Below are 13,610 nucleotides of genomic sequence, written 5' to 3'. Positions count from 1 at the left end.
TAAATTTTTCTCGCGGCGTCAGACTCCAGGGGAGCACGTTGACGCCTTTATTGCATCTTTAAGACATATGGCTCGGCGGTGCCGCCTTCAAACGATTACACCCGACGAGATGATCAGGGACGTCCTGGTCAACGGTCTCCTAAACTCCAGGCTGCGGGATGAGCTCCTAATGAAGCCTGACCTGTCGCTTACGGACGCAATACATGCCGCACGAATGGCCTCTGCTGTTGGCTCAGTATCCCGGCAGGCCCCCCAGGACATAAATTTCACCAGCCGCCGGCGATTGAATGACCCACAGCCCAGGGTCGCCCCCTCCGCGCCCACTATGGCCACCCCTCGCAGATGCCCAAACTGCAACTTCTCGTCACACAGGTATAACATTTGCCCAGCGCAGGGCAAAACTTGTAATTCATGTGGGAAGCAGAACCATTTTTCTGCAGCCTGTCGTTCTCGTGGGAGACCTGTCCCTGCTCCTAGAGGGAGTCTAAACAACCTTGCAAGCGATAACGCAACCGGTTCCCGGTACCAACATGAGGTCCTCGATGGCTCAGATACGACTTCCTCCCATGGAGACTCTCTGGTGTTTTCGCTCTTGGGAGCACCTGCATTGATAACGGATCCATCCGTGCAAGTTACAGTCAATGGACACTCCTTCCCTGCCAAGGTCGACACTGGGGCGTTTGCCAATGTTATGTCTGTGGGCCTCTTCGAGCAGATAAATTCGGGGGAGAGGGTTACTCCTGACAACTCCCGCCTCCATGCCTATGGGGGAGGCGTTCTGATTGCCGTGGGAAAGGCAACGGTTGTCTGTACTGTTCTGGATACCTCTCGGCCCCTCACGTTCCTCCTGCTAGCATCTGAAAACGTCACCCTGCTGGGCGCCCGTGCATGCCAGGACTTTGGTTTGGTCTCATTTCACCGCGACATCCACCTGGTGCAGGCCCCCATGGACCCCCTGGTCGAGTACCCTGACCGATTTGATGACGTCCTGGGGAAGCTGCCCTGTGCCTACAAGATCGTTGTGGACCCGGGGGTCGACCCAGTGGTCAGACCGGCCCACCGTGTGTCTTTTGCCATGAAGGGCCGCGTGGAGTCCACACTACGTGGCATGGTGGACTTGGGCATCCTCAAGGAGGTGAGTGCCCCCACCCAGTGGGTCTCCACCATGGTGGTCGCTGCCAAGAAGGACGCGAGCGAGATCAGGATCTGTATCAACCCCAAGGACCTGAACCTGGCTATTAAACGCCCGCACTACCCCATGCGGACGGTGGAGGACGTCGCGGCACAGGTCGGTCCAGCCACAGTTTTCTCGGTCCTGGATGCCAAGAGCTCCTTTTGGCAGATCCCGCTGGACGCACGTTCCTCCTTCCTGACCACCTTCAGCACACCGTTCGGCAGGTTCCGTTTCCTCCGCATGCCTTTTGGTATCAACTCGGCAAGCGAGGTTTTTCAGCGTACGATGGAGCAGCTGTTTGCTGGGTTGCCGTGCGCCATCATCGTGGATGACATCCTGGTGTATGGGAGGGACATTGCTGAGCATGACCGACACCTCCGCCAAGTCCTGGACAAGGCTCGTGAGATAAACCTCAAGCTTAATCGAAGGAAGTGTCGGTTCCGCGTTGCGGAAGTCACCTACGTAGGCCACGTTTTCACGGCGGGGGGCCTGAAGCCAGACCCCGAGAAGACGGCGGCGATCACCGAAATGCCCGCTCCCACTGACGTGCCCGGCCTGCAGCGCTTCCTGGGCATGGTCAACTACCTGGGTAAGTTCATACCCGACCTCAGCGAACTAAGTGCCCCCCTGAGAGAGCTGACCAAGAAGGACAATGCCTGGGTCTGGCTCCCTCACCACCAATCGGCCTTCGTAGCCCTGAGGTCCAGACTCGCGCGGACCCCGACTTTGCGGTTTTTCGACTTAAACAGGCCAATTGTCCTCACCTGCGATGCATCTCGGTTCGGCCTGGGTGCTGCCTGCCTGCAGCTCTACGACGACCGACAGCTGCCCGTCTCCTATGCCTCTCGAACAATGACCCCTGCTGAACAGCGCTACGCGCAGATTGAGAAGGAGCTCCTTGCCGTGGTGTTCGCTTGCTCCAAGTTCAGAGACTACGTTCTGGGAAAAACTTTCACCATCGAAACTGACCACCAGCCGCTGGTCTCGATTTTAAACAAGCCCATCCACGCAGCATCGTCCCGCCTGCAGCGAATGATGCTGCAGCTGCAGCGTTTTCAATTCGAAATCGTGTACCGCAAAGGCAAGGAGATGTTCGTGGCAGACACTCTGTCCCGCGCCCCACTACCTTCCATTTCCCGCCATCCGTACGAATCGGCGGACCTGATGGTGTTGAACGTCAACATTGTTCCATCTTGGCAGCTGCAGTCCCTGGTCACACACACTGCCGCGGATCCGGACCTCCAACAGCTTGCGGGCGTCATCCGCCGTGGCTGGCCTGAACGACGGTCTTCCCTGCCGGCTGGTGCCGTGCCCTACTTCCTGGTTCGGGATGAACTGGTGCTGCACGCGGGTGTGGTGGTGAAGGGCCACAAGGTTGTGGTGCCGGCTGCGCTGCGCGATCACTACTTCCACACCGCCCACAACGGACACCCAGGGGTGGAGGCCACGTTATCCCAGGCCCAAGCACAGTTTTACTGGCCTGGCATGGTCAAGGAGATCCGGGACAGGGTCTCCGCCTGCGCTGCCTGCAACAGCCTATTACCTCATCAGCAGCGTCAGCCTCTCCTGCAGCAGCCGGCTCCCGAGTTGCCGTGGACGGCTGTTGCCGCCGATATTTTCGAGTGGCGTGGCAAACACTACCTGGTCCTGGTGGACTCCTACTCAAGCTGGTTCGAGGTGGACCTGCTGCCGTCCCTCACGTCTGCTGCCGTCATCGGGAAGCTTCGCCGCCACTTCTCGACCTTTGGTTCCCCGGCATCTCTCCAGTCCGACAACGGCAGCCAGTTTACCAGCGCGGAGTTTGCTGTTTTTGCAAATCGCTGGAACTTCCGCCACATCACAAGCAGCCCCGAGTACCCGCAAAGCAATGGACTTGCAGAGCGCGCTGTCCGCAGCGCTAAGGAGCTGATGGAACGTTGCCGGCTTGACAGTTCGGACTTGTACCTTGCCCTCCTCAACCTCCGCAACATCTCCCGGGACCCCGCGCTCGGTTCCCCTGCGCAGCGCCTCCTGTCCCGCACCACTAGACCCCCCATCCCCGTCTCCCAGCAATCCCTGAAACCCACGGCTCGGAGCCCTGCCGCTGTCAGGGAGCGCATCACTGAGAAGCAGCTCATTCGGAAGCGCTCCTTTGACAAATCGTCCCGTCCCCTTCCACCTTTGTTCGCTGGTCAGGTTGTCCGGATGGAGTCGTCCTCCGGCCACCACCGGCTGGCCGTGGTCGTCGGCAATGCTGACTCTCCACGGTCGTACCTGGTCAACTACGAGGGCACCGTGTACCGTCGTACCCGCCAGCACCTGATGCTGGTAAACGAACCTGCACCGCCCCCCGCGATCCCGTATTCGCCTCCCGTCCACTACAAGGTGCCTGATGTGCCTCCTGCTCCGGTACATCCGCAGTCGCCCCAGCTACCTACCCCTCCCTCGCCTGTGCGTGCATCGCTTCCCAGTCCTCCTCCTTCCCCTGGTTCCCCGGCCTCTGTACCCGCACCCGTTCATGCTGCTCCTTCGACCGGCGGGGATGGTGGGTTGCGCACCCGCTCTGGGAGAGTGGTCAGGCCGCCTGTCCGGTACGGTGTGTACGAGTAGTCTGCTTGTAGTTTGAGCCTAGCGCATGAGCCGTGGTCACTTTGTTTCCAAGAGGAAGGATGTAGATCAGTGCATGTTCCTTTAACATAGTGACCTCACCACTACTAACCACTCCCCATTGTCTTTGGTATAATTGTAACTTCCCCACCTCCAGCTCGCTCTCTAGTGCCAGTGATGACCACGGACAGCTAGGGCATAATGTATGTGCAGTGTTATGAATAAACTTATATATAGTAAAAGACTCTGCCTACGAGTGGCATCCTTTTACAGTAGGTTTGGCGTGTCTTGCATGGCTTGCTAAACCCTGTGTCTCGCAAACTCCTGACTCCTCCAACAGCCCCTCCCAGTCGATATACATAAGACTCCAACATTCATCTCAGGACAATCCCCTTGTGTACAAAAACAACACAGCAGGATACAAAGTAATATGATAATATGCAAAAATAACGAATAAATGCAAAATGGCTCCTACAAGACTCTTCTTCAGACCCTTAACGTCACCCATTCCTTCTATCCAGAAATACTGCCTGTCCCGCTGAGTTACTCCAACATTTTGTGTCCATCTTCGGTTTAAACTGGCATCTGCAGTTCCTTCCTACAACGTAATGTTCCAGTATATGGCTGAGGAAATCCAATGCAGTTGGAAGTGCCATTGTTTGAACAAGACGTTAGACAAAGACCCTACCTGCCATCCCAGATAATGCAAATGATGACTATTTTGAGGGTGAGCAGAGGAATTATCCTGGTGTCCATCCAAAATGCAAAACAACTTACCTGTCAGTGTCATATTTCCGTGTGCTTGCTGTCTGCACATTTTCTGGTGCATTTCCTATGGCACAAAATGACTAAACTTCAAAAGATCGAAAATTTAGCTTTGAAGCACTTTGGGAAGACCAGTGTCCATCAAAGTTGCTGCATTAATCTTGCACTTTTGTAAAACACCATAATAATGCTAACCCCATCATTCTCAAGCTAGCCAAACAGAGTCTACTCCAAACACTGTCATTCAAAGATATCATCAGGTGAGCACCCTCAGTAATTCCTGGCTCATGGCTGTTCAGAGTGGAAAAGGAGCATTTGACATGGTATTGACAAGTTCAGGTCCATAGATCGGATGCACATAGAAGCCCTGCATATACATAGGAAGGAGTGTTTTTCCTCACAAACTCTATGGGTTCTTGCTTGAGCAATACCTGGATGGACCAATGGCTGTCCGTGTCCTTTTCCAGGCTACCATCCTGTCCACCCCATTAAACACTTCCTGTGAAAGAGTCTGTGGATCCCACATTGGTTACATTAGCCACCGCAGGACCAACACAATAACCTCGATCCTAAGGGCCTGCCTAAGAAAAAGCCCCTAGATTTAAAACATTATCCAAATCCCTTGCTCCAACCTATGCTTGCAATCCTGCCTGCAACTCCCTAAGTCATCTTGTTCCCCTCCAATTCTGGCATCATGCACATTCCAGATTTTAATCACCCCATGGCTTACAGCGATACCTTCTGGAAGCAAGGGCCAAAGTTCTGGAATTCTCTCTGAAGCCCTCTTAGTTTTATTATCTCCTTCGATCAAAGAAGTAATCTGTCATAATATTGTCTTAGGTGGCTCAGTAAGCTAACATTCCTCCGAGAATAGACCCAGTCTTTCTGCCACATTAAATAATCCATCTGGCAGACATTGGATTAAGAAGACTCTATTGATGTACTTCGAGATCTTGGGGTAATATCCAGAGCAGCATGAAAGTGGTGACACTAATAAGGTAGTGCAGAGCCATTTGCCATGCTTGGCTTCATTGGCTGAGCCAATCAATATAAGAGTTGGACAAAATATTGGTTAGAGATCCATTAGAGTATTCTGTACCATTCTGGTCACCACACTGCAGTAATGGTATGGTACCAATAGAAAGACAGCAGAAGAGGTTCACCCCAGGATGTTGCCTGCAATTGAGGGCTGTAGTTGTTAGGAGAAATTGGAAAGGCTGGGTTTATTCTCACTGGAAGGTAGGAGACTAAGGGGGTGTTGTTACAGAAATTTAACGAATCGGATAGGGGAGTCTAGAAGCAGGAGGCACAGGTTTTAAGGTGAGAGAGAAAAAAATTAAAGGAGATGTAAGGGCTAGGATTTTCACACAGAGGTCTAGAATGAGCTGCCAGAAAATGTAGTAGAAGCAGATGCAAATACGACATTTAAAAGCTGTTTGGTGTACTTCCATGGGAAAGGCATAGAAGGATGCAGCCAAATGAGATTAGCACAGATAGGCATCACAGTTGGCATGGAGGATGTTGGCCAAAGGGGCCCACGTCTGTGTTGTATGTTTCTACGATTCAAAGAAAATAACCTGGTGTTCTGGTGGAAATGCACTTTGCTGCTTGATAACAGAATTGTAATGACCCTCGTGCTCAAACTGATCCAGATAGTCATCTTCAATGCTCATCAATGACGTTCAGTGATTTCACTAATGTGCTGCTGGCTGAGGATTCTAAAAGGATTTAACACTTGCAGGAGAGAAAGGTAGGTAAAGAAACAAAGGAAAAAGAATCACCACACAGGCATCACTAGTTACCACAACTACAGAGAAGTGTGAAGTGTTGCATTTTGGGGCATCTAGAAAGAGCAGGACCTACACAGTGAATGGTAGGCCTCTAGGGAGTGTTGTAGAGCAGAGGGATCTAGGAGTGCAGGTGCATGATTCCTTGAAGGTCGAGTCGCAGGTAGATAAGGTGGTCAAAAAGGCTTTTGGCACATTGGCCTTCATCAGTCAGAGTATAGAAGTTGGGAGGTCATGTTGCAGTTGTATAAGACGTTGGTGAGACCACATTTAGCATATTGTGTTCAGTTCTGGGCACCATGTTATAGGAAAGATACTGTCAAGCTTGAAAGGATTCAGAAAAGATTTACGAGGATGTTGCCAGGACTAGAGGGTGTGAGCTATAGGGAGAGATTGAGTAGGCTGTATCTTTATTCCTTGGAGCGCAGGAGGATGAGGGGTGATTTTATAGAGGTGTATAAAATCATGAGAGGAATAGATTGGGTAGATGCGCAGTCTCTTGCCCAGAGTATGAGAATCGAGGACTAGAAGACATTAGGTTCAATGTGAAAGGGAAAAGATTTAATAGGAATCTGAGGGGTAATGTTTTCACACAAAGGGGGGTGGGTGTATGGAACAAGCTGCCAGATGAGGTAGTTGAGGCTGGGACTATCCCAACGTTTAAGAAACAGTGTTACAGGTACATCGATAGGACAGGTTTGGAGGGATATGGACCAAGCGCAGGCAGGTGGGACTAGTGTAGCTGGGACATGTTGGTCAGTATGGATAAGTTGGGCCAAAGGGCCTGTTTCCACACTGTGTCACAATGACTATGACTCTCACTAACTTTGGAGGGTTTTCATCTCCTAAATTATTCTCCTGTTGCTACAATTCTATTTCAATTTACAACAGGGATTGTGTTCATTCAAAGCAGATAGTAATAGATTAATGATTAGACGACCCATGGACCCGTTGGGTCCAAACCTCTCCTGCATTGATAAACTTCTAAACACAATTTTATTTATCCCAAAAGCGCTCAGCAAGATCCCAGGGTCGAGGGCTGCCTCGGGGCCTGGCAAGCCTCCCCCAAATGCAGACGCACGGATAGCGGGCCCGGCAAGCCTCCCCCAACATACGACCCGTGGATTCTCCCCCACGGCCGGAGGTGGGCGAGAGGAAAGGAGAGAGGGAGCCACTCACCCCGGCCTAGGGTGGACAACAGCAGGAGAGCGGCCGCAAGGCTCTGCCGCATGTTCGTCCTGCCGGCGGCCATCTTCTTTGACCCTATGCCGCCATGCTGCATCAAGAGAGGAAGGTTAGGCACGGGGCAAGCCGGGACGGGTGCCGGTCCGCCTGGCGCTGCTGCGTGGTGGGGGGCGGGGGAGTGCATTTATTAAAGTTTATAAAGTTAATTACTTTTAAAATCTAACAAAACTTGATAAATACACATCCGCAGGTGAATGGTGGGTAAGGTGGGCCTAAAATTGTTGTGTTATCATGTACCGTTTTGGCTGTACTTCGGGAAAATACATACATACATACATACATATATATAAGATGAGACATTTAGTTATATAATATATATATATAGATATAGATATCAGGGAGTATGGGGATACTGTGGGAAAATGGCAGTGATGTCAAAGATCTTTCAAATCTTGTGTAGCAGGGAACTGCAGATGCTGGTATACACCGAAGATCAACACAAAATGCTGGAGTAACTCAGCGGGTCAGGCAGCATCTCTGGATAGAAGGAATGGGTGATGTTTAGGTCGACACCCTTCTTCAAGAATGTTGATGAATGGTGGAGAATACTCAAAGGGTTATGAAGCCCAATCACACATCCATTACTTCAGTTCTTATATGTGTTCAATGTAATTCCTCTAATGCCACAAGATTTACAGTACAGTAACAAATCATTGATCACAAACAGAGATGCTGAGGCTCTGTAAAGTGCTGGTCAGGCCGCATTTGGAGTACTGTGAGCAAATCTGGGTCCCATATCTGAGGAAGGATGTGCTGGCTCTGGAGAGGGTCCAGAGGAGGTTTACAAAAATGATTCCAGGAATGAGTGGGTTAGCAATATGATGAGCATTTGACACCACTGAGCCTCTACTCGCTGGAGTTTAGAGAGTTGTGGGGGGGACCTCATTGAAACCTACAGAATAATGAAAGGTATAGATTGAGTTGATGCGGAAAGGATGTTTCCATTGGTGGGAGAGTCTAGGACCAGAGGTCATAGACTCAGGATTAAAGGGCATTCTTTTAGAAAGGAGGTGAAGAAGAACCTCTTTGGTCAGAGGGTAGTTAATCTGTGGAACACAGTGCCACAGAGGGCTGTGGAGGCCATCAGTGGATATTTTTAAGGCAGAGATAGGCAAATTCTTGATCAGAACGGGTTTCCTGCCTTGGGGCGAAGGCAGGAAAATGGGATTAGGAGGCAGAGATCAGCCATGATTGAATGGCAGAGTAGACTCGATGGGCCGAATGGCCTAATTCTACACCTATAACTTGTGAACTTGTGACGTGGTGAAAGTCAGAGTACATGCTGCTTCTGACCCACCTCATATCCAATTTCTTCTAACAATATAGCCATCCTTTCCTTTCTCCCTTAAAAACCGGGACTCTCCCTTGACTAATACTGTATTAATTTTCTTTAAAGACAGCTACAGACACTGATCTTGCTAGTGCACATCAATGAAGTGTTGATATTGATGTACCAGCAGTGATTGGTACAATCATTCCAAGTGCCGACAAATTTCTCTGTAATATTTTCCTCAGCTACATTGTGACTATCTTAGAATTCTGACCCTTTGTTTGAAACATCCTCACCAGTGGAAACTTCAGGTAGAACATCAGGTAGAAACTTGCCTTCTTCACCCAGCACTAAACAATTAATGGAACCCTATCTCTGGCATGCATATGGTGGTGCTGAAGGAGATCTGGGCAGTTGATATTTTAACATCAGTCACCAAAGGCAAATTTCTAAGCCATCTTCTCTTTGTCTTCTGTATTAAAGAGATTCATAATTTTGGAGAAAATATTATGCAACCAATAATAATTGTATTATATCTTTTGGACAGTGTTTGTTTGGTGGGTGTTCAGGATTCTTGGCATTAGTGCTGTTCCTATAGATTTAGAGTTGTTCTTCTGTTACGTTTTCAGTGCCGTGACTAAATATTTGAACATTTTTTCCATGGCAATGCATTCTCCTTTGAAATTGAAGCATCCAATGATTTAATCCGTTGTATGGATGTGACTCTATTGACAGATATTAGAAAACCTGAACGAAAAAAATGAGGAAAAATATAATAAAACTTTCCAAAAAAAATGTTGTACATAAAAATATCTTATTGTTTAAAATATTTTATGCCCGCTTTATATGCTTCAGTTAGAGAGTTATGGCTATTTTCACCATAATGAAGCTATAGAAAGTATGCAGATGAGTTTTGCTAAAACGAGTTGAAAGGTCTTTGGTGTGAGTAACTTGAAAAACTGTTTTTTAATCTATTAGAACAAAGTAGCAGCAAATGTACGAAACAATGAAAGGTTCAGTTAATGTAAACAGCAACAACATTTCCACTGGTCAGTGGATAGGTACATAACCAGAAGGCAGTAATCAAATATTGATGTGAACATGTGGAACCTTTTGGTTTCTCCTTGGGCCATTTTTAGAATGAAACAGCACAGCTAAATTCAAAATAACGTACTGTCTTCTTGCTGTAAGAGTTCCCTCTGTTGCTATTTTTTCATGGAAAGAGTTCACTGGCACTCACAGTAAGTGATTGCAAAAGCCCCACGAGAAGCCCTACAAAATAGATTGGCCACAAATGTCATTTCAATATCAGAAACAAGGAAATCCAAAAGCTAGTTTACCAAGGAAAGACACAAAATGCTGGAGCAACTCAGGCATTATCCCTGGAGAACATGGATAGGTGACGTTTTGGGTCGGGACTCTTCTTCAGACTGATCATTTTGTGTCAATCATTTCAAATATTGTTACCCAGAGATATAAAGCCAAATAAATGTCCCTGAAACCAATCAGCAGGGGCCACAGTGGAAATTTAAAACCAATGGTTGAGGGACAATCCTTTCTTGGCAGCAACTATCATTCTTTGACTGACCAATGGTTCAGTCCACTTTTGTCATTCAGTTCCACTCTGTAAGTGGGCCATTGAACTGCTCAGTACTCCCATCATTTCCGTAATGTTGGGGGCAACCATTTCATTTCTCCAGGCTTCACTTGTGCCGATCTCTGCCCACAATCCTCCCAATGGTTCACGCCCCTCATCCCAACTACCATCTCCAAGGAAGAGCTATTTAAATTACTCTATACAAGATTGTGGACACCTGGAATATCCAAAATAATGTTGGAATCTCAATCCATTATAGTTTTCAAACAAGGATGTGCACTCATGTTAAGGAAAGGACAATGTAAGGGAATGGTGGGTGGTGATATGTAGTGAATCGATCTTTCTATGAGCTGGAAATAGACACAAAATGCTGGAGTAACTCAACGGGTCAGACAGCATCTCTGGAAAAAAGGAATAGGTAATGTTTCCGGTCGAGGCCCTTTTTCAGACCTATGAGCTGGTGTAAAAATAACCTGTACTTCTGCACCTAAATATTCCAAAAAATATTTGGTAAAAAAAATTGTACTTTCGCTTTTCTAAATGAAAAGTTAAAATATAACCAACACGTGTGGAAGATCAGAAATACAGCTGATCATTGCCTAAGAAGGGTTAATTTCAAAATGTAAGCCGCCCTCACACGCAACCATCTTTGTGGTACGTTTAGTTAAAACGTTGCTTTAATCATGCCAAACATCTCTAAAGATACAAAAAAAACTTCGGCAGTGCAACAAAGCAACAACCATCTTCCAACCCACTCTCGCTTCTCCTAATCCACCAGAAGCTCCAGTCGAGCACATGTTGATTGTATCATCCCCTCAAATAGGAACAACATTGAACATCTATCTTCCAGGGCACACCCTCGCCATGTCGCGGTTAGTTTAACTCCAAGGAACAGCTTTAATGACAGCTTGTACAGTTTGATTCCGTCAGATTCTGCGATTCTTGAATTGAAAAGGCACGCAGTGCTAATTTCGCCAAACGCTTGGAAACAAATAGGAATGGTCGGCATACCATGTCTCATACTGCACGGGATGCAATGTGAAATGTGCTATTTCTAACAATATTGTTCCCTGCAAATAAGTGGCGCTGCTATACCGAATGAGCCTTCTTCCACCCGCGTTCAGATGCCCCCCGTGGCCTGCCTTATTACGCGAGGAAGGTTGTTAATCGCAGCGCTGGTAGACGGGAGCAACTGACAACATCATCTCATCTTCACCTGTTCGGAACTTTTCTTCGACGCTCAAGGCAATGAAACGCCCTCTAACTGAAACCCCACTGCCCTCCGACAGCTGAAAAGTGGAAACCCCCACGTAGCAGTTGGTTGTAACTAAAGATAGCAGATCTTTAACTGTCACACGGAGCTTAGTACAAAGGCACCAATAAATCTAGGTTTTTTTTAAACGGCAACTGACAGCTCTGGGAACTGGTTTCTGGTATCCTCTCTATGTAAACCCATCCACACCCCTTCGCCCCCGCTGTTCACATTAAAAAAACACGCCCTCATATGGCCCCATACCTTGACATCTATAACCAGCGCCCCTTTACATTAATAACCAGTTAGGTCAGGAAAAGTCTCCCACATCTATTTATATTTCGTTGCAATGACTAAAGATCAGAGGCGTCTGCCCGAAAGAAATGTCGAGCGTTTAATCTGCGAGAAGTTGATACATTTAAGTTCATTGTTTATCAGTTTATGCATTGACACAATGATCAAGCCAACAAAAGGCACATTTGACAGCCCCGGGTCATTGTGTCTATCCAGTTCCCAAACCTTCCTCGGGGTTGGCGGTGATAAATCACGATTCATTTCGTTTATAAATATCGACCACTCTCGACCGAATGCGATTACATTTTCGTGCCCGGCGCTCAAACGGGGGCAACTAACTGGTTCCCCGCTGCCTGGGAGGTGAACTGCCCGTCGAGACTGCGTTATGCACCCACGTTAACCGGCTCACACGCCGCTGGGGATGGGTGTGGGAGGGAGACCCCGAGTCAGTGGAGTTTCTACCGAAACTGGGCGCAGCGGAGCGCAGGCAACGCCTGGAAATCAGGAATGGTTTGGGTAAAATCCTCTCCTTTACCCACCCATCACAATCCCCGGCAGAGGAAACCCCCGCCCGCAGCCTCTGCTGTGTGAAATGTGCTCCAACTCACTGGGGTGGCACACGTTACCAGGCGAGACCTCCTAACCCACACAAATGTCAAGGCGCAGAATAATGCCAAATACGCTTTATCCCCAAAATTGAATGGGAAACATTTAGCCGTTCGCAGCTTGTTGTTAAAAACCCTGTAGTGCAAAGAAGGAGAGCGAAAAGGGAGGCAAAGACAGAGAGAGGGAAAGACAGAGACAGAGACAGAGAGGGAGAGAGATTCCTACCTGCATGTGTTTTCTGAGCACTGTTTCCCATCACTTCCTTTCATTTAAAGCAAGGCAGAACTGGGGGCTTTCTGTGTGGATATGACCAGGGTTGTGATCTCTCCCCTTGGCTTCAGAAGGTCCATCTACTCGGGTCAAAGCGAGTTGGTTTTGTTTTTAAGAGGAACGAAACGAGCGGGGAGGTTTTGCGGCTCAGATGGGAATCTCCGGAGCATCGCCTGCCTTCCACACAAAGGAAATCTGGGCAACGAGAGGCTGGTTGCGGACGGTGATCTCCATCGGGGAAACTCCAAGCCCGGCTTATCTCTCTGTAACCGAGCCGTGTGGAAATGGCCACGCCGCGAGAGAGAGAGAGACACACACACACACACAAGGCGACGCCTCGCCAACCCACTGCTCCCCGACTTGTTAAAAGTCAACTACTTCCGACTGCAATCTATAATGATCCTAGCAACGGCGCTGCCCATCTCTCGTCACCGTCTCCCACCGCACTGAAATCATTAAACCCATGCCGCCAATCCCGCGATGGTTTTCAGCCCAGCACTTCAAGCCCATTGCTTAAATGTCCAAACCCACTGATAAGCCCCAGACACAGAACCAACATCCTCATTGTTTTCTGTCAAAGGGTCTCCCCGCCCGACAGACACACACACACACACATACAGTCACTTTGTGATCAGAAATCTGATTCTTAATCTATGGCTGGTTTAGTGTAAAGACGACATCATTCTTTAGGAATGATTCACATAACCTATCGTATTAGAGTAAACCTCTGGGATACCTCCAGCGTAGACTAGAGAAGTAATGAA

The 13,610-nt window shown here is 48.5% G+C and overlaps 1 protein-coding gene across 1 annotated transcript in view; it reads right to left on the bottom strand.

Moving 5' to 3' along the window:
* Window positions 1-13,204, bottom strand: part of neurl1b (neuralized E3 ubiquitin protein ligase 1B) — a 67,784-nt gene extending 54,580 nt beyond the window's left edge. The window contains exon 1 of the mRNA XM_078411575.1: window positions 12,802-13,204. Coding sequence (XP_078267701.1) covers window positions 12,802-12,832 — 31 coding nt within the window. The 5' untranslated portion in view covers window positions 12,833-13,204. The remainder of the gene's footprint in view (window positions 1-12,801) is intronic.
* Between the last annotated feature and the right edge of the window lie 406 nt (window positions 13,205-13,610).

The sequence above is a fragment of the Rhinoraja longicauda genome, chromosome 14, assembly GCF_053455715.1.
Source record: "Rhinoraja longicauda isolate Sanriku21f chromosome 14, sRhiLon1.1, whole genome shotgun sequence".
Taxonomy (NCBI): Eukaryota; Metazoa; Chordata; class Chondrichthyes; order Rajiformes; family Arhynchobatidae; genus Rhinoraja; species Rhinoraja longicauda.
The sequence above is the reverse complement of the archived record's forward strand: the minus strand, read 5'-3'. Positions and strand labels throughout refer to the sequence as shown.